This window comes from Pseudopodoces humilis, chromosome 1, assembly GCF_049639895.1.
Source record: "Pseudopodoces humilis isolate 2021_Gansu_Grassland_sample_001 chromosome 1, ASM4963989v1, whole genome shotgun sequence".
Lineage (NCBI taxonomy): Eukaryota > Metazoa > Chordata > Aves > Passeriformes > Paridae > Pseudopodoces > Pseudopodoces humilis.
In genome coordinates, this window is record NC_142200.1 from 35961858 (window position 1) to 35984235 (window position 22378).

At 38.1% G+C, this 22378-nt stretch overlaps 1 protein-coding gene across 1 annotated transcript in view; it reads right to left on the reverse strand.

The window, feature by feature from the left end:
• CLVS1 (clavesin 1) overlaps positions 1–22378 on the reverse strand; it is a 101281-nt gene that overhangs the window by 70051 nt on the left and 8852 nt on the right. Inside the window, exon 2 of the mRNA XM_005517129.2 lies at positions 20823–21440. Coding sequence (XP_005517186.1) covers positions 20823–21211 — 389 coding nt within the window. The 5' untranslated portion in view covers positions 21212–21440. The remainder of the gene's footprint in view (positions 1–20822; positions 21441–22378) is intronic.

Here is a 22378-nt window from a genome sequence, read left to right on the forward strand (position 1 = left end):
CAGAACGTACCCCTACATCATATCTACTTAATATATCCTACACTACCCCAGAATCCTCCTTCACGGTGGTCAGCCTTCCCCAAGAACTGCCCCATGGAAGCTCTCAGATGTGCAGTGGCTTGAAAAGTGTCCTCGCATACATGCCAACCTTCTTTGCACTCTTGTTGGCATCAATTCAAAATTATATCATTGACTAGCTACATTGGGGAAGATGGAATAATCATGACCTCAATCCCACAGCTGAAAAACTTAGAATGAACTGAAAGTTTTATATTAACAAAGGTTTGAAAACATGGCCACATTGAGACAAAAAAAAAAAGGTTTCATCCTTCATTTGTGGAAAGTTTTCTTAAAAGTACATTTAAACTTATATTCATGATCCTGTTAGCACTGATGATTTTAAAGTCTGTGTAATGATTCCAGTGGGGCTGTCTGGAAATGGTGGATACAAGACATCTTCTGTAATCCGCTCAAACTCTAAATGACAATTGAAGTATTTCAATGCAAAATCTTCCCCTCAGACTCCGTGCTGAGGAATTTCAGTCTTTCTTTGAGTGTCTGCATAAATTGCCAATTTATCAAGCAATTACTCACCTGTACTTCCCTGTACTTTCAGTAGCAATTATTTACCTGGGAGCTATGGCACTCAGTTTTCTTAGTTTTCTTAGTTTTTTTCTTAGTTTTCTTGCTACTAATCTGTCTGTCCCTGCCTACATCCCTCCCCTTTTTATGTATTTGCAATTTGAAGACATGATGTAGGAAATAACACAGAGTGAACACAAAGACGTTTTTCTGATGAGTACAGGGAGACATGAAAGCAGCACACAAGTCCTCCAGGTGGGCTGTTTGCAGACACACTGTTCCGTGAATGCAAAGCTTGGATAGAAATCAGACAGAGTGCCACTTGAGGCTGAAGCCCTCTGGTCTCTAGTCTTGGGGCTTTGAGACAAATCATTCAGCTGTGTGACTGATTTGCATCCAAATAATTTTCTATGCATGAACACAGAACCACTTTTTATTAGTCCATCCCTTTTGTTCCTTTGCTTAATGTTCACTTCCCCTCCTCCAACCCCTCTCTTCACTGGTTTAACCCTCTCACACAGAAAAAAAAGTGAAATAAATTACAATTACACAAAGGGAAATGTGTAAGGTTCTGTAAGGATTCAGCATGGAGCCTACTGAAGTGAGCCACTAATGAGTTACGGAAGATTTGCACAAGCCCCAGAAAGAGAAAAAGGAGGAGGGAGAGAGAGTATGCTTATCTGCCTTGGCTGAATGGAAAGGTACCACAAAAGAGGCTCTCCAAATACCCTTTGGAAAATGGGAAGTTAGCCCAACATAAGCTAGTGGTAAGGAACAATAATGTAAGACAAAAGATGAAGATGGTTTAGCTGAGGGATTTGGTGGGGAGATTAGCCAAAGGCATAACATGAAAATAAATAAGAAGAAATTACTTAATTATAAGAGGTGTAAGCAGGCTGTGAGAGAACCATAAGGCTCAGTGGAGTACCAGGGTGCAATGGGAACAATTAATGAGGATAAAGACATTGCAAGGAAATTAAATGATCTATTTGCATGTATCTGCCATCAGTCATTTTGAAGAGATCCACGGATAACAAAGCTGAGGGACTATTGGAAAATACAGGGTCAACTAAGACATACGGGAAAAAGTGATACATTTTGGAGAAGACAGCATCAGTAAAGGCTTTTGACATTAATCTTTCTGAAAGCTAAGCATAGGCTCTGTTTTGGGCATGCTAGTGAAATTAATTGGATTATTCAGATAGTTAAAAGTACAAATGTACAGAAGTACTGGCAGCTGAAGCCATTAAGATTGTCTGGTAGTAAGCAAAAAACAAACGTCGCTACAAATCCTGACTGTCCCACAAGACAGCAGACTCAAAAAGTTTGGACCAGTGCCGCTATCTTGGCAGTTGCAGATAATTCAGCTTAACATTCCTAAGTTAATATGCAGTAAGAGCCTCTCTCCTCTAAGACTAAAAAAAGATCGCCAAAGCTCTATAATATTTGGCTAGCTGCAAACATGGCATAGATACAAATCAGGTAAAAGACTGCATCTTGCTTTGTTCCCTCCATACACAAAAAATCACCAAGAGAGCAAAAATGCATATTTTGCTTCTAAGTGGGGAGAACTGACAGTGCCCTGCAAGGAGGATTCCCACTGGGAATAAAACACAGAAGAGGAAGCAGACAGAAAGATCAGAAACACATCTTCAGGTTGCCCCAAATTACTCGACCTAATCCAAGTTCAAGAAGCTGGTTGCATCTCAAATCCTGTGTTTAGTTTTGGGCCCCTCACTACAAGAAGGACACTGAGGTGTGGAGCAGGACTATAAAAGGGTAAGGAGCTGGTGAAGTGTCTGGACCACAAGTCTTGTGAGAAGTGGCTGAGGGAGATGAAGGCATTTAGCCTGGAGAAAAGATAGCTCATGGGAGATCTTACCATCCTCTACAACTACCTGAAAAAAGGTGTCAAGGTGAGGGTCAGTCTCTTCTCTCAGGTAACAAGTGACAGGACAAGGGGAAATGGCCTTAATTTGTTTCAGGAGAGGTTTAGATTGGATAGCAGGAAAAGCTTTTTCACTGAAAGGGTTGCCCTGGAGACATGTGAAGATGTGTAGATGTGGCACTAAGGGGCATGGCTTAGCGGTGGACTTGGCAGAGCTGGTTTAACAGTTGGACTCAATCTTAAAGGACTTTTCCAGCCTAAGTTATACCATGATTCTATGAAAAGCTTAGAAAGGGAGACACGAGCAACACAACAGATCCATGCAGGTGGACAAGGAGAGCCCAGGAAGGCACATTTTTAATTGTTCCCAAACACACCCAACCTATGTTATTCATAAAATATGAATAAAGCAAAGCCCTTGGAATCCAGTCAATAGTGGGCTTTGAAAAGGTGTTCATAAATCATACTAAGTCATTTATTTCATCAGATTTAATTCTCCTTTCTGCTCATGAAGTACTGATAAGAAAGCCCCCATCTTCTATTATTGTAATATTGGAAAACATCTGTGTTTTTTTAATGTGCCTATTTATTTTAGAAAATTAAACCTCACCCACCTCTACTGAAATCAGTACCAGAAATTGTTAACACACAGTCCTTGAGGATTCATGTTTTGATTCAAACTCATGATCCTGAGTAACCACCCTGCTTCTCTGACATCAGAGGGAAATGGCAATCACCCTAGCTGCTGGAAGACCTGATCTTCACAGCTTATCACTTTTGGTGAGGAAAGGTCTCTCATATGAACCATGCACAATGCAAGGCAGCCCCTTGGCTAAAGAATAATCAGGAAGAGTAAGTTCAAAATGAAGAATCACAAATGGACATGGTGACTCACTTGACTAATCCTGCACTTGAGAAGATGAACAGTCAAACAGAGGAGCTCACAGCTGAGTCATGCACTGAGAAGGGCTTGTCTCCTCTGTCTGAGGTCTGAATAGAGCATGTATGTGCAGAAATTATCAAGGCTTGCCTGCAATTCACAGAGGAAATAGGTTGCATTAGCAGCAAATATTCACAAAGAATATTTTGGCCTGCTGTAGGTAACTTCCTTCATGGAACAATTCAAAGTCATATAAACTTGTTAGCTGCAAAAAACACGAATAATTCATTGACTTGCAAAGCAGAAAAAGTATTGCACAACAATATAAGGGTAGTTTTTTTTATTTTGTATTAACCCTTCTTGCCCAAGCTAAATTACCTACTTTTTTTTTTTTTATTTCTCTGTCAAAACAGAATACATGCACAGGAAACTCCTACTGATTAAAACACAGATTGCCTTAAGTTAATGTCAGAGCTCCAAATTAATTCTTCTGTCGCATCCAGTGTAGCTATCTTTGGTTGTTCCAGTATGCCAGCTTCAAACAAGAACCTCCCCTGTTTTGTAACGAAAAGATAGCAAGTTTCTCCCCACAGCATCTGTGTCATTCTATAAATAAAATTCACAAGTAACTTTACACCCAGGACTACACACTGGATGGATAGGTGTACTGTTTTTTCTTCTTCACAAGTGCTTAGTCCAGTAATGCGTTGGATACAAAGAATAGCATAGACTAAGCTGAGACCTGAACTGTATTTCACATTTCTAATGTTAAAAATGCATGGCTTGGTTTGTAACTGAATGAAGGCCATTCACACACAGATATCTGGCTGGCTTTGAATTCCTGCTTAGAATGAACTGGAAGCCTGTGCACAGACAGTAAAGACTAAATGTACAAGCCTGAGAAAAAAAAAATTACTTCAATTTTTTTTTTTTTATCATGCAAAAATTGCCTCTCAGTGACTTCCTTGAAGATATAAAAAATTTCCCTTGTTATGTTTCTGCTAGAGAGAGGTTCTTGTACATAGAAGTATTATGAGGTTTTTTTTGCTGTCACTTTCCACTTCAGTTGGACTCCATAGCAACCAATAGCCCACGAATTACACACTCTGCATTCAAGTCTGTGCTACGAACGTCCTCCTACATGCACTCATTCATATTGCAGGCACCCTTACCAAATGAATACTTTGTCCCTGACGTTAATGTGACTGAGCAAGGACCCTTTCTTACATGCAATTTGGCTGACAAACAGGAACCTTCACAGACCCTGGGTTTTGGGAGGGAGACTTGGGAGGTGGTGGGGCTCTTCAGACACATAGATAGAACCAGCTTCCACCACAGAGAAGCTAGCATCTGTTTTTCCCTTTGCCTCAGCCCACAGACGTGTCACACCACTTAGCAGGGGATCAGTCCATGATAAAGAACAGAATTGTGCTTTATTCACTCTCATATTCCTGAGAGTTCAAAAAAATCCATCCCAGAGCTCTCAAGAAACTTGATCCAAAACAGAGAAGGCAACAGATTGCAACCTATCACAGCACAAGCTCTTTGACCGCTCCTAAGGAGTTCTTGTGGATGCAGCAGGGCTTGGCTGGCCTCCCATGAGCAGTGTACAACTCTGCTCAGCAGCCTGCTGCTGACAGAAAAGGTCAGAATTCAATCTTGGGTGCAATAGAACTGTTCCTCTGGCTGTGGGTTTGGTTTATTCCTTTAAGAATTAAATATTTCTGAGATACACATTGTTCATTTTCTCACCTTTTTAGTACCCTGGGCCATGTCATGCTCGCACACTGCATAAATTTCTCTGTTGAGAAGGAATAAGTGACAATCACAGGCAGTGTGTTATGATATTGTAGAAATTATTAAATGCCCTATACTACAACTCCTAAGTTCAATCAATAAATCAGTTTGACAGAGCCACTGCTGTAATTTGGCTGGATATTCCCAAAGGCAGTGTCCCCTGCAAGAAGCATGGGAAAGACAGGTAAAGAGTTCATTCCAGCATGAGCAGAGCTGGGGACTCTGTGGTGGTTTCAGGTTAGTGGCCTCCACTGTTGGAAATTTAGGAGATGGCATGTGGTAACACACAGATCAGGATCTTGTTCAGGAGGTAGTTTTTAATCTCCTGTGGTGATCTCACCAATGTTGTGATGGTTTCCCCAAAGCACAGCTGTAGTAATAATGAACAAAATGAATAGCAGGTACATGAATGGCTATGGCTAGAAGCATTAGGATTGATGACCTCTGTTGTTTACTTTACTCTGTGTGATTGCACAGCCTTTTCTTATTCCCTCTTGGCACTGAAATCCATCCTTGCATCACACTAAGCTATTTGCTCAATTTCTTGCACCATTGCATTTCACAAGTTAATTTTTCATTACAGAAAGGGAAGGGATTTTCTTTTGAACATTATGAAGCTACTGTTTAATGGCTGAAAGCAATTATGCAGCTCCTTTGCTTTGTTATTGGAAGGTACAAATGGCACCGCTGATGCAGTTTCCCTGGGATCATGTTTCCTCTGCGTGATTCTACTCTGTCCCCTCTAGTTATATCTCCTCTGCATCTTCAGCATCTTCCCATCTGAAATCACACTGAACTTTTTGTGTTCTCTCCTGATGCAATGGTGATGACTTCACTTGTTCATAACACTAATGAATTCCTTTCCTTGCCTTTTCTTTTTCTTTGGTCAGATAGTTATAGTTTTTTGCATCCCCTTCTTTTTGAAATAATACAGTGTAAAGTGAATTTCATATTCAAGGTTGGTTTGGAATATCAGCATGCATAAAAGAATTTGTTATATTTTCCTCTTTGTTCTCCATCTCATTCTTAATGCAGCCTAACACTTAATTAACTTTTCTGACCAGCACTGCACAATAAGTACACTTCTTAATTATGCTGTCCATAATGACACAATGCTCTCCTTAAAATGTTAAAAGCAATTGAAAATCCAGACAAAAGTGCACAGAGTTTAGAAAGGGTGAGAGATCTCCATATCAAATGTGGCCACAAATTTAAACCAAACATTTTCTTGGACTTTGCACAATAATGCTGTTATTCTAGGTCATTCTAGAGTTTTCCACAATGTTTGCTAATCCTCACTAACTGACATGACTTTTCATTTACTATCTGTCACATCACCTTTTACCTCACCTGTCTGCCAAAAGAATATTACTACTGGGGGTTATGATAACATAATTTTGCCACTTGCAAATCCTACTCTCTGTCTAAAATACTAGGACCCCTTTTATTTGCAAAATGAAAGTTCAGCTGTATTTTTTTTTTTTTTAATTAATAAAAAGTTCACAGGAAGATCTTTTATTAGCTAACCAATGGCATATTTACATACTTTACCTTAAATAATTCCAAACAAATTATCTAATTGTCCCTTTGATTGCAACCAGTTGCCCTTACAGCAGACCTCAGTGATGACTAGATCAAATAATAAAGTTAAAATCAAATAAGTGCTCACCAATTCACATATTTTGTGAGTGCTGTGTTCAGAATGACAAAAGTCACATTATCGTTTGTAGACATCCAAACAGCACCTGGTTACTCAGCCCAGAAAGCCTCAAAAAAAAATGTGTCTCTTGAGAGATATTGGGAAAGAGGTTACCAAGACATTGAAAGAAGTGGCAGAAAGTAGAAATGCAGGTATATATTAGTAAACAGATATATATTAGTAAACACCTAAATTGGCTGTTAAAACAGGCAAAGAGCATGTACTTGCCTGTACTTAAATCCAGGCAGTGAAAGTAGCAGATATAAGAAATATGTACAAAATTCCTGTCAACCACAATAAGGTTTATAATTTGTTTTAGTTGGAGCCCTTCAGGGCACATAAAAGACAGACATGAAATTATTCTAATAATTTCTTATAAATAAATGAAAAAAATGTGTCAAGTATTATATATCATAGAGCTTTCCCTGGAACAATAAGCAACTCTGATATAGCGATAAGATGGAAGAACCTGATATTATTGATGTAGAAATAATCATTGGGGAACTCAAAAGAGATGCAATAAAGATTCATAAGACAGCAGTCAAGAAAAAAATAGCTTCATGTTTCTGCAGAAACAATGCTGAAAACTTGTTATAATGATTCGAGTGAACAGGAGAGAAGAATCAAGAAAAAAATGTGATATTGTGTAGATTTATGTAATAAAGGCTGATAAAAGTATATAGAATCATGGTGCTGCCACTTTGCACTGGTATGTTGAAAAGGATATACAGTGCCATGAAGTTTGAGAAAAATGAGCATTCTCACCCTATCTACTTTTGAGTGGATCATATTTCACCCAACTTCATTGAAGAAAGTGAAGGAATAAAGAGCAAAAACCATTCCCCCTTTTTTTTTTTTGTCTGCAGAAAGAACAAATAAGCCCCTTCTGTAGAAGACTGCAGACTTTACAGAAACTTTAGCAAGATGAAAATAGGTTGTGGTCCAACCAGCAGTGAAGAGTCCAGCGACATGTCACCAGTGAAATTTAAAAAAAGGTATGTCTTTTTACTCACATTCTCCAAGTCTGCCCCAGAATTCACTGGGTATCCAACCTCCTATGTGGACAACAGCTGACAGAAGTTGCTCTGGGAGGTCTGGATTCCAGACACATGACTCCCCAATATATCAATCAACAAAATATGATAACTGAATGAATTTTATAAGTAGCTGGTAGAAAAAGAAAATTATGGAACACAATCAGTCTCAACCACACAACATTGCAGTAGAAACCTTAGAAATGTAATTCTCTGGCAGCATAAATGACCACCACTGTAACATCTCCTAAAAGTGCAGGGAATGAAGGGGAATTACTGAATACAGAAGCCAGATATAATCAGTGTTGTTCTATGTGGTGTTACAAGCATTTCACTAAGGGTATTTTTGTGTGGATGGCAGCAATGGAGAAAACCTAAAGCCTAACAAAACCTAAAAATCTCTTTCTGTGGATTTGGGCAGAATTGGTTGGGTTTGAGGAAGTAAAAAATGTTGAGATTCTGAGATGGCTACAACCACCTAATGTGAAAGCAAGGATGCAAGTATTCCTGGGATGTGCCAGGTTCCTTTGAAAAAATTAGTGCTTTGGAATGGGTTGAGGTTTTGGGGATGTTTGTTTTACCTTCAAGTTGAAAATTACAGTTTCCTGAGAGAACTGAAGGACAAAGGGAAAAAATGTGAGCCTAGCATGGTTTCCCTGAATTCTTTCCAAAGCAGCAACCTGTGCAATATAATGTTACTGGCCCAACTCATTTAGAAATATAACAGTGCTGAGACTGGCCTTCTCAAAGTAGATGAAAAAAATTATTGAACAAGAACCTTAAAGTTCAGGCTGCAAATTGAAAATTAGAAGCTGACAGGGTTGCAGTTGTTTTCAAAATGCCTTTTGTGCAAGATCAGTGGACAAAATAAGCTAGAATCAATATTTCAAGTATAATTTTAGATAATCACAAAAGGGAAAATTAAACCTATTTTAAAACTCTAAGACCAATATTCATAGTTTCGAGTACTTCAATTTATGTGAGTGTAGAGGCTTAGTACATTATTTACGCATTACTGAAAAAAAAGTAAGAAAGAAAAAAAGAGGAAACAGCTCTATCAATCTACCTGAAGCAATTAATCAATGCTTTACTTATAGTTCATTATCTGGATTTGATACCTTAAATTTCTGAAATAAAGTCTGCCTTTTAATTGAGATTTCTAATTCTGTGATCTAGCAGCATGAAAGATTTTTCTTGAATGGGATGGGGTAGACCTTGGTGTAACATGCTAACAGCAGCAGTGGGTAGCAACTGCTTAAGCTAAGATTCCAAAGACAGCAGAATTTTATATCCTTTGTACTGGATGTATAGTAATTTAGAAAAGAAGCCCAGCCTGATATCCTTATTCTCCTGTAGCCACTACACTTTCATGGTACATGCCAGCAATTCCCAGTAGGGTAAAAATGAGTCTTGCAGGTGCAATGTAGTCCTTGCCCTGGAATAATAATGTTGTATAATTATTTTGGGGAGACCCTCAAATTTTCTTAGGAATTTCCAGTGAAAAACAATCTAAGTGGTTCATAAACTATGAAAGTGAGTTGAAATGAAAAGAGATTTCTATATGAATTGCATTGCTAGGGATACTGAAATAAAAGTTTCATTAATTTCTTATTAAAGAAGTTATCAGCAACCTCCTAAATTACTCTGACTTCTAAACAATAGAGTATATTTATATGTGTGGAGATTTAGTCTCTTCTTTCTGGCAACTGATGTTTTTGGTTTGCTGCTTCTGGGGGAAAGGGTTGCATTTTAAGTTTCTAACCAACTCGAAACTATAAAATGACATTGTAATTTATACACTTTAATTTCTGTTTGTATTTCTTTTTATTCTGAACCTAATATAATTAATTCAAAATAATTTTTTCACACCTCTAATAAGAATTTTCGCATAGTCAATACAGAGAATTACTGAAGAAATGTGATTAATTGAAGTCATGACTCTGTACTACTAATTAAATTATAAATAATTGTTAATGAAGCAACATATGTAAGAATTAAGTACAGATCATAACAGGAAAAAAAAAATCGGTGCTTTTGAATTCAATGCACAGTTGATGTCCTGCCAGACCCTATGCTGGAAATTGAAGGAAGCAGCTCTGGAACCAGATAGCAGGACTTTTACTTCCAAACACAAGCACTGAAATAAAGATACAAGACAGCAAGGAGGCCCTGTTTGTCAAAAGGCAGCCAACAAGAGGCAAAAAAGGATCAGTAGACATTGCCACAGAAAATACAGGTGCATGGCCTTGAGAAAAATTCCAGAAGAAAACTCAATATTAGGGGTAAATGTGTAAACCTTGAACAAATAAATCACTCCTTGTTATTACTTCCTCTTCTTTGTGGAAAGCATTTACATGCAGTCATTCATATTAGGCTGTCGTGGTTTATGTCACCCCATGACATAGGTTTTTTACAAAGAAACACCTAACTTTTTCATCTTTTCCTTTCCATAAAAAAGGAAACAAAACCCAAAACCCTCACAAAAAAAACTGTCCCAAAAATACAGAAAATTTTTAATTCTTTTTTTAACCTTTTAACTTTTTTTAAAGTTGCAAAGCCTGTTTTCCAGGAGATGTCATCAGACATGTTTTCATGGTATCATGGGATAATTTGTTAAAATTGCCACATTTCTTAATACTGCACTGGTAGTCATTTTTTTGTATGTTTTTGTCTCACAGTTTAGACTATATTGAAAGGGTAAAATTAGGTATGGACAGTCCATTTTACTGTCTTGGCTTTACTGTCTGGCAGATCTCTGCACAGCCTTAGGACACATTGATTGGAACTGCAAAATTAATTTTCATAAGAGTAACTGTAATACATACTTCTCTTTATTCCTGACAATATTTTGACTTCACCAAAAGACTACTAAAAGGCCTTATGCAGTATCAAAGAATAACTACAAGTGATCAGGTCTTTGCACAATGATTCCAGTTATGTCACAGCTAGATTCACTCTATAAAAATACATTTCAGGCTCTCTGTGATTTTTCATCTTGATCTGGCAGAACTCTTGACCACTCCATACCATTGTATTAGGCTGACTTAGCTTTGGTTAATATTTTTGCAACAGTGTTTAATGGTCAAGTAAACGCACTGCTTTTGTTTCTGCGTGAGAAGTATGTTAAGTCATAAGTTATTTAAGCAAATATCTGAAGCAAAGGGTATCAGTAGTGTCATTGCTGATGGGGAGCCCACAGAATGCCAGAGTTACCTGTATCTTAATCATTGCAAAATATTTTCTAATATTTGGAAATCTAATTCTGTTTAAGATTTGGGATATTTTTGCTTTTATTCCATATACCCACTGTTTACTACCACATTTTGTTAAGGTAAATTATTATATATAGGAATAATTGAATCCCACCTCTTATTATCTTCAACTTTTACTACATTGTCATATTCTCCAGACTTCTTGTTGTGCTATTGTTTTGTTGACTTAGCTCAGACTTGTCTCTTGTGCTAGAACTCAGGTTCCAGGACAGTTGAGGTGGGTAAAGGTAGCTACTGCTGTCCTGCTGACAACGTTCTCGTAATACAGCCCAAACTCTTTGCTTCCCCAACGGTATCACTTTATATAATTTCATTTGAAGTCCATTCTTTACCCTCAAATCCTTTTGTGCCCAGTCAATATTAGTTACCCATGAACACCTGATTTAAGAAACCAAGAGGTGAGAAAATCCCAGTAGAGACAAACCTGTCAGCCAGGACGGAACCAGTAATGGCAGGTGTGTCTGGTGTCTCTCAAGCCTCCTTGGCTTTTAACATGGAGCCTACGTCTGCTAAGCCTCTTTCTGAAGTAAATCCCAAAATGATCCTGAAGTACTTTTAAATGATTCATTTAAAATGTTCTCTGAGAGAAAGTGAATGTGCATGTACCTGCATATACATTTTATCAGAGAATAACAATAAGATGCTGGAAAAAGAAGAGGCACTCATTGGCAGCACAGCATACACAAATTGCCATTTTCCCCAGACTTGCAAGACTGTTTTATTCAAACAGAATTGAAGGCTTTATCAGAATAAAAGTGAATTTAAATTGCAGGAGCCAGCAAGAAGTGACTTACATGTAAATGAGAACCTAAGAAATGGGAAGATTTCCCACCATCTCTCCCTAGGTTGGAGTTTATTCCTCCTCCTTTTTTACTTAGTTTTCAAATGAATATTGCAGTACGCTTGGAAGCAGTATTTTTCATCAGTCTCCTTCAATATAAATCACATTTCTTCTTTAGTACCTATACAACAGACAGGTAGGATTAACCCTGGGAAAGCAAGGCAATGCACACTTACGGTGAAACCTTGCAAAGTGGGAACAGCTTAGATGATCACAGCTTCAAGATAACAGAAGAGGATGAAGATGACTTAGATAGGGTTATATCACATTCAGGTGTAGATTCTCCTGGTTAGAAATACCCATACAAAAGCAATCCTGTGTGCTAACACACAGCCTAGCACTCTGAAGCTCTGAAGGCAGCACACGTGCTCTGTAGATTGATCTGTGCACATCTAAAATGCGTGACTGGCATCTCTTGGATTTGCTGTGAAAGGCAGCCAGGAGAAAGAAAACAGTGAAATTTTTAGCCCTGGCAAGGGGAACAAATGTTTCTGATCACACCATAGCAGTGTGATCAGTCAGCAGTGGCCCTGTGTTTTTACCCCTGTTTTTCCACCTGTGCTACTTCATTCATACCTGAATTTATGGAATTCAGTTCCTCTACTGATATACTATAAAACCAGAGGAGATGAGATTGCAACTTTGTGGAAAGGAACACAGGACTATCTGTAGGACTGAATGAGGAAGGTGTGGGGATAGCTTGACACAATGAAGAAAAGCATATTGGTTAAAAAATGTTAAAAAAAGTCTTCCTGCTTTATTAATTCAGACCATCAGGTCTTGGTGCATTATGTGAGAATATGTGTGTTTTAAAGTACACTTGAGAGTGGTTCTATGGGACCAGATCAAAAGTTCTCCTGCCAGGAACAGGCCTCTAATAAGAGGTTTGATGCACAGCAGGTTGGCAAAGTTAAAATAGAGACCATACTAATTTGACACTGAAAATCAAGTGTTTTTTCCTGTGTATGTTGATACGGCAATCACTAGCATACGCTTTCAATCAAATCCTCAATTTTGGTCCCTAAAGATGTATTATTTATACATAAATACTCCATATACCCTTTTCAAATATGTTGTGATTGAACCTCTAGCATCATAACTTTACATGGTGCTGTGGTTTACATTGCACATGTGAAAGAAAACAGCACCATGTGTTAGTGCATGCAGACATGTGCCATCCACTGCTCCTCTGCAATGGGAAAGTGGAAAAGAGATACCATCTCTCTATAAAGAAAAACATATTTCCATATTACCTTTCTCCTTAAAATGAATCTTTACTAGCTTGAGTTTCCTCAGCATGGACAGTTTTCATAAGCAGTTACATAGGAAATAGTGTCAGCAGGAGGCTAACTGGCTTGCTTTGCCCTCTGTCCCTGCAACAAATGGACCCTCCAGGGAGTTCCCAGAGCTGGGATTATCATAGTCTGTGAACAAGGGGTAGTTGCTTTTTGCTGCCTCTGTGGTTGCTGCAATTATTAAAAACAAAAACTGTGGGAGTGCAATCAGAATTTAAGACCAAAATTTCCTCTTTCTTAAGAAATGATTCCATTTTCTCATTTTTAAGAATCAAATCTCCAGCCATGTTATATTAATTATGACGCACCAACTCTTTTATCGTTTTAACCATGACAAAGGAGGCAAAATACAGAAGATCTTTAACAATTCAATTTTTTATCTGATTTATTGGAATGACTTTACTCCTCCACCCTTTCCCCTGTCCTCTTATTCTATCTGCTTGGTTAAATGTTTAGGTGTACATGGCAGCTGGGTGCTTGTACCGCTGAATTTCCCACATCACTGAGAGCTTCTTGTGGTCATGGCACTCTCACCAGTGCAACCACAGGACCAACCTTGTCTCCCTCATCCTCCACCCTCACCATGGCAAAGACATACCCCAAAGCAGGGTGGCTGTGGTGGCAGGGTAGAATTCACCCCAGTGTACTGTTCAGTTATTATTGCATGGAATTGAGCAGCCACCCACAGCATCCACATCCTGACCAAATCCAGGCTGTCTGCTGTAACTCCTGTGGGATCACCTGGTCTGCTAACAGCACCAGCTCCTGAGCATCCCTTCTGCTGTTCTGAAGGTGCTGGAATTCGAGGATGCTCAGCACTTGCCTGAGTGAAAAAAACCAGATATTCCAATGTAAAATGCAATCCATACAGGGCTCAGAGTTCAGAGGAAAGAGTCTAAAATAAATCATGGCCTGAAGAAATAATATATCAAGATAGTATTAAAATTTTAAATTTTCAAATATATTTAAGGATTCCAGCTCAGTATTTCCATTCTTTTTTGATGTTTCTAGTGCATGTAGCTTATTAAATAGCTGGCCAGAGAATTAATTTTTTTTTCCTTCCCTGACGCCTTTCAGTCTGTTCCTGCTGCAGTGACTGAATTTGCCTTAGCTGCTTTTATTTAAGTTGGCAAGTTAGAAACAGATCAGAATATTAGATATTTAGAAAAGTTGATTTGAGGAATTCTGTGACAAAAAAAAGTGTTCTGGTCTCTTCCTACAAAGCCTCACCTCAAAAAGCTGTTGTTTATACCAGCATTCATTTATAGTTTCCAGCAGTTTCCAAAATTCAAAAGGGCAAAGAACCATGTGGGATGTCACATTGCTTGGCTTCTACTACTCTGTGGATGTAGCTCTGTTACAGTGCTCTCATGCAGATCCCGTCTGTGAGGATGACATATGCAGCCCATGTAGGACTATGGGCCACAAGCGCTATCCCAACTGTATGCAGTTTCTCTTTTCTGACACCCAGACAATCCCTCATGCAAAAATTGAGTCTCTTGAGAGTCTGGGAAGAAAAGCAGGGGATGTGTATTTGTGCCTATGTGTTTGCTGTGTAGATGTGTTCGTACATTTGTCTTTACCGACTGCCCTTCTTTCCACTTTATAAAGTATGGGAATAGGATTTGGTTTCTTTTCACCACAGGAAGAAGGTGGCCCAGAGCCACTTTCCAGTCTGCCCTACATTCTCCTGTGTTATCCTGTGGGTGAGCTCCTAAACCATGTTCCTCACCCCCAGGCACTGTCCTTCACAGCTCTTCAGTCAGTCCTCAGCCCAACACCATCCAGTCACCTCTTCCCTCACAAAATGTGTCTCATTGCCAACCCCTCTACATAAATTGGTTTGTTTTCTTTCTTTTCAGTCAAGCTTCCCTCATTCTTCAACATATGCTTCATAACTTTCCCAGCTGTTGTTTTTCTTTCTCTTTTTTCAGATATTTTCTCTGTCTTGGATTTCCTACGCAGCCAAACACAGGATTCTCATTTGTGTATGTCATCCTGCTGTCATTCATATGGGCTACAATTGCCTTCCCAAATATGGCTTAGGTAAGAAATGAAACTAACTGAATTAAGTTGCTGCCTACAAGCAAATTAAAATGTTTCAAGACAGAGCTTCTTTTTTTCTTCTTTGTCCAACATTTAATTTGCACATCTGTTACTCTTCGAAATGAGTATTCTGCTTATGCTATGCTGCCTTCCCCTACTATCCTGAATTCTGTTACCATTTCAGACCAGCTCAGTAATGTAATATTAATTATTTTTTTTGTGCAGAGTGCTTATAAGCTATTTATTGGTCAATGCAATGCTTGAACAGCTATGTCAATCTACATTACTGTAAGCATCTCCCAACACAGAATCACTACCTCCTAACCAAATCCAAAGACTTGATGTGTAAAAATTATTACGGTGTTAGGGCTGGCTGCACTTCAGCCGTAATCTCTCATGATAAACAGACATGAGGCTGAGTTATTGCCACAGTTTGCCTGTGACTATAAGTCAGTCTCAACAGATGTTTATTCCCTCATATTCTATTAAGCACCTGAGACTATGCTTGAAATACATTAGAAAAATCAGCACTTGAGATGTATTCTTTTATGCCAATAGTATCTGATGATGATAATATCCTTGTAATTACACCACTTTGAGCTTCTCTGGAAGGTCATACTTGGGTTTTACCACAATCCTTCAAAATATTTGTAGCTGTTGGTTTACCTCTATGCCAGAATATTTCCTTTCCCTCTAGCCTCAGTACACTGTCCTACAGAACAGTAAGTATCTGAGATTCCTTGGGTTTATGGCTAGCAGTTGAGTTGGGATTGTATGCTGTAAACAAAGCAGCAGGTTTTCTCTGACTCATAGAATTTTTGGAGCTATGTGACAGCTTCTAAGGCACAGACATGAAGACAGAAATTAATTACCATCTTACTGAAAAAAATGATGAAAAACATTCTGCCCCCTACCCCAAGCCCTATTTGCAGAGGATTGGAGTCCTTCTCCTTTCTCTATACACAAAAATAAATTTTACTCTGGCTAAACAACCTTGAAAGAAACATTTGCCTGGAAGATTAATGAACACCTTCTGCTGAATTACTTGTTCACCCAAAGCTCCATCTCCTTGGTGTATAAGCAGCATGTATTTGAAGACAGCAGCAGACATAGGAACAGCTGTGGTAGTTACTGAAGGCTTTCCTCAATCCAACAGCTGAGAAGACCCTCTTACCTAGCTTCTTAAAAGCTTCAGTTTCACTACAGGTGGATCAGAGGAGTGAAGGCTTAGATTTGGTGAGAGTGATGAAATGAAAAAGTGTGAGAAAGAGTATTTGTATTCCAGCACATGGAACATGGTTTTTCACATTAAATCCTTTAAATCCATTTAAATCCATTAAATTCAGGTCTCATCAAAACTGTGTGTATGCATTTGTTTGTTTTACAAACTGGAACTTTTTATCATTCAAATTATTTAATAAAAAAATTCATTACACAATCAGTTTGACATCCTTATCTGTTTTTATTGCTGCACAAATTTGCATTCAAACTAAGGTGCTCTGTAAGCACTGGTGTAAGTAAAGTCTTTGTGGGTTTCAGGTGGGTTCACACCTTGAGTTCTGATCAAAGTGAAAAGTGTCCCTCCCCTGTACTTGTGTACAGTAATATAGCTCAACAGTTCTTTTTTCTCCTTCACTAAGGAACTTATCTGATCTCTCTCTTTTCTATTCATCCACTCATTTTCATTCATTCAATATTGAACAAGTGAAAATGAAGGTGTTGAATTAACTTTAACAAACAATTCCAAAATATACTATGTAAGACCTAGAGAGAAAGTGATGACATCATCTCTAAGAAATCTGCCTGAACAATGGAGAGAAATTGAACCTATGCAGAACATGCTAAATTAGTGTAACTCTGGAACATGATAGATCTCAGCTTGTGATTTGGCAATAAGAATTATCATCCCCAGTGGTTTTTTTCCCTGTCATCAAAGAGGTTTTGTTCAAAACAATCATTATTATATTTTTTACCTGTGTGGAAACAAAAACAAAATTCCTGTCAGTGTGCTCTGCAGATGTCACAAACCCCTTGAAATGATAACTGGGGAGCAGGACAGTTTTAGCTCTGCACAAGAGTGTGAATCACATGCTAGACTGTGCCCACATTATGGATGAGAATCTATGACACATTTACCAGTGGCATTTGTATTTTAGGAAACTGACTTGAAAGCAAATTTGAGCTGAACATGAGCTCAAAATGGGATAGAATAGTTAAGAACAGAGTGACAATCTTGTATCTAAAAGGAGGGAACTACTAAACAGATGAGATAGGGTTATCACTTGAAGGCTTATTAGTGAAAATTTTTATTCAGTTCATCCACCTGCACCTTAGCAACAATACTAAAATTATAGGAACAGTCCAGAACAGAATGATGAAGAGTATTTTAGACTTGGAAAATCTTCCCAATTCTGAGAGTAAAGAAGTTAAAACTGTAAGCTTTGGCATCTCAAATGTATTGCAATGCATTAAGCTGGTGGATCACTTTGCAGAAAATTCCTTTGATGTGCTGGCTGCTCAGAGGTGTGTTCTTTACCTTGTGGACAACACAAAGCTGTTTTTCCTTGAGGAAAAGGGTGTTAGCTGTTTTACTTTCCCCATGGTTAAAAATGAACACAAGAACCTCTGCTGCAGAGTCACTAATGCACTATCTTCTTGTTGCCTGACAGTGACTTACCCTACAGTGCTGCCTCCCCAGTGAACTCAAAAATAGGTTAAATGTGACGTGGTCAGGACACAAAAGTACAAACATGGGAAGCTGTCATATTTTTGAGGTGCATTTAAACTAACACAATCTAGCAGCTGGAAGCTGAAGCTGAAAACATTGAGACTGGAAATTAAAACCTAGTTTGTTAGAGATGTCAGGTCTATCTATTGCATTCTGGTGGCTGAAATTGCAAATGTTTCTAGAAGCTTGCATGGAAATTCTATCTTTGATACAGAGAATACCTTAGAAACATCTTGGATCTGATTTGTCCAAGCAGTCATATTACACAAATAATGACATTTCCTGTAAAAATTAATATATTTGTAAGCACAGAAAGTTTCAAGGTTTCTTCTGCCTCTTTGATGTGTGACACCAACAGTAACCATACTCCCAGGTGTATAAATGGTAAAGATGTCCGGATTGAAAATCAATTTATGGACTACAGCTATCCTGATTTTAACAGACCCTTTAAAATCTATTATTTCTTTATAAACAACCCCTCATAAATTAGAATTTGATAATAAAGAAAGAGAAAGCACAGCCAGTGGCAAATGAGATTAAAGTTAGGAAGGTCAGGCTGGAGGCTGAGCTCTTGCTCTTGCATGTCAACATCATGGCCAATTCCATTAGCATTCAACTGAAATGTGAGCTTGTGAACATCTTGCCATCACTCAAGACACATCTGCAGAAAGGTTGCCCAAGATACATTTATGTAAGATGAGCACAATGCCTGTTTCAACTTTTTTGTAATATTTGTGTTTCTTCTGGTCAATAACCTGCTCCCATGCTGCTTAATAGAACATTGCACTCACCATTTCCTTCTCCTTAACAGCTTTTCCACTTGTTGATGCCTTTAGACCACAAATAAGGAGGAGGACAACCATTTACTTAAAGTCCCAAATCCCCATTGCACCTGGAGTGCCACAAAAGCCCACAGAAAAAAACACTTTTGTCATCTGAATCTACAGAAGAGGTGAGGTTAAGTGGCTGAACTGAGGTCAAATTTGCACATGATTTTTAATGCCACTGAGGAGTCTTAGGAAAGTTCATCCTATGCTATTTGCCTCAGCTTTTCTTCTTTGAAGGTTAAAATTGTAGTTTCAAAAATATGCAGGTCTGCTTTGCACACACACATACACATACACACACACAGATGCATACTAAAGGTCTTGCAGAAAATATGAGCCAAAATCTGACAGGAACTACTATTCTGTCAAAATTTCATTTCAGGAGCCTTAGACACCAGCTCTCTCAGTTTTCCAAGAGCAGGGCCTGATGTACAAGGTTAATCACAAAGATTCATTTTGTTGAGGGATCAGAAACCCAAAGCTGGCTCTATGTAATACCTAAATCCCTTAATGCAACCAGCAAAGCCTCAGTGCCATCCTCTAAAGCTGATGCTTTCTATTAATTCCAGATACCTGTGCATTCATCTTTCTTTTCAGGCCAATTGCTAACAGAATTTAATAGTTCTGTGGTTGAAAGAAAGGCAAACTTGCAGTTCAGAAGGACAGGAGATATACTGCTGGCCTCTTTGTAGTTAATAGGACTTTTATTACTGCCCTCAGTTCATGATTTCACCAAACGTATTTGATTATGCAAAGTTACACTTCTTTATCATTTTCTGTACATTTATTCACATGCAAATGAAAATCAGAAACACTTCTGAACTCTGCTTTTCACATGGCAATGAAAGGATTTCCCAGAAAACAAATAACAAGAAAAATTGCAGGCATATGTGTATTGTTCTTTAATAATTTCCCTGGTTTAAATTCAAAGCTCCAATCTACTGACTCCTAAGATTAAGACCTTTTCATCAAAACCTTAAGACCATGACAAGACAAAATCCTACCTTTAAATCATCAGAACTGATGGTATTTAAAACCTGATTCTGAATTTTGTTCTTTCATACGGTTTTTATAAAGATTCAACAGAACACACGGTAACCCTACCACTGATTACACTTCTCCATCTCACCATGAAGGCAGGGAAAATGGAATGGAATAACTTACAAAGACAAGGACAATGTGAAATTATATTCCTGGAATAGCCCCTTTTCTCTGTACCACTTCAAATAGGTAGTGAAAGCTGACTAATCACACTAACATTTAAGGACATTATTTTATAATAATGGCTGCAAGACATCTTTGTTCATACCACTCTGTAAAGAAATGGCCTGAGCAAAAAATATGTTTTGTGTCAATCTCCCATTTATGGGACTAAAAACACAGAGCAGCCACAGTGTGTAAAAATCACAATACAGTTTGTAGAAATAAAGCAGAGGCTGCAATTCCCAAAATGGTTCAAACAAATAATCAAACAAACAAACAAGCAAGCAATCTGTTAGAAAGTCTGAAGATAGAATAAATATTGTCAGCTTTTTCTGCACCAGGAGAGCTACAAGAATGTCCTTATATTTTGAGGTGCTTTCTGTCAACCCGTTTGGCTGGTCCATGATACAGCTGAAGTAATTGTATGATAGACATTAATGTATGCATTGCAAAAACACTTTATCTGGCTAAAATTTGGAAATATTTCTTTAAAAAATCCCACATATGAACTGCTTATATGACACACTGATATAGCCTTATCTCTCAATGGTCCTATATCCTAAGAATGCGGACTGACAGGTGATCAGGTGAGATGGTAGTTATAGTGTAATGGAGATATGGTTACAAAATCTTTTGCTGAAAATGGCCTTGCCGCTTCAATGATGGCCACAAATATTCCATTACGAGTTGAGTGTGTGTGTAAAAAGATAAGGACACTATCTACATTTACCTACTCTGATCCCAGTTGGCTGCAAAAAGCAGAAGAATCTTCCTGCCACAGTGGTCGCGATTTTCCAATACTCCCGGAAACCCATCTGTCAGAGCCCGTTTGATTCCTGGATCATCAGCCTTGAAGTTTTTGAACATATCCAGATTTAATTGGCGGTATTGGAAGTACTGAGCCAGCAGTCTGAAGGCCTCAGTTTGGTGAAACTTTCTGGCTCGGAGAAATCTCAAGATGAAGGCATCATCTGTACGTAAAAACCCAATGTCAGGCCTCGTGATGATCATGTCCCTGACTTGCTGGATATCCTGGTGCAAAATGTCTGGGTTTTCATTCAGTTCCAGGCGGGCTTTCTCTATAGTCTCTGGACTAAGTCCAGCTTGTAAATGGGTCATCTCTGCAAAAACCTCTTTTCCAAATCCTTAACTTCAGATGTTTTAGTAGAAGTGCTGATCCCATTCAACTGATGGTCTGCTGTGAGCGTGAGCCATTCAGATGCTTTTTGCTATCAAGCTGGTATTTAACAAGTGAAAGCAAAAGGCTTTTTTTATTCTTGCAGACGAACAGGCAGTTCACATGTACTATAATCCATCCAAAGGAAAGTGTTGCTTATTCCTCCACTTACTAAAAGAAAAAGAAAATATATAAAAGAAAGATTAAATGTGTATATAAAGCTTGTAGGAATGCATTTCTGAATTTATTTAGCCATAGAATTTCTTTGTGTAGGAGGATACCAGTCACATAATTTCAGAATGGGTGCATTAAAGATAAGGCAGTAATGCAAGTAAGAAAGTACATCTTGAATGTATGTTTTCAGGCTTTCAGAAAAGCAATCAGATTTATTGACAATTAATACTAAGCTGTATCAGCTTGCTATTAGAATACACTTCTCAAAGTTGTCTTACAGAAGTGTGGGAGTTTCAGCATCCCTAATTTCAAGCCAAGAATGATAACTGCAAAAATAATAGTATTTTTTTTCCTACCATTAACGTGAGCAACATTTCAGCTTCAAAAGTAGACAGATTTATCCTCATCATACTAAGCAGAACAACTGTTTGATTTAGTTTTATCACCTGTACTATCAGCTTGTAGCTCTTCTTGAATAAGACCCTGAGCTGACTGTAAAACTTATTTTTAAAAAACCCAGAACTCCACCAATACCAGGGATAATTTCTACTTTTTAGAAACTCACTGAAAATAGTTCCCATTAAGACTCAATATGTCTTCATGGGAAACTTTGCACAAATAAGGCTCTTGTTCCAATCTGGCAGGGTTGGTGTTTTAGTTGACAAGGGATGTATTTTATTCAAAATTCCTTTCTTTCAGTATATTGTAGCTTTCCTAAATGCCTAGTTCTGAATTCCATTTTGATTTTCGTACTTTACCTAGAGTTTGTTTTTACAAGTGTTAGAAGAAAATCTGCTTAAGCCGTTATGTATGAGCAAAATGGTACAGTGAATCTCTTACATTTCAGCGACATAATTAGCAAGAGGCTGTCATCGAAGTCTGTGTAGCTACACTTGTGTGAAATAAGATCAAGGTCTGTTCCAATGTGATATGTG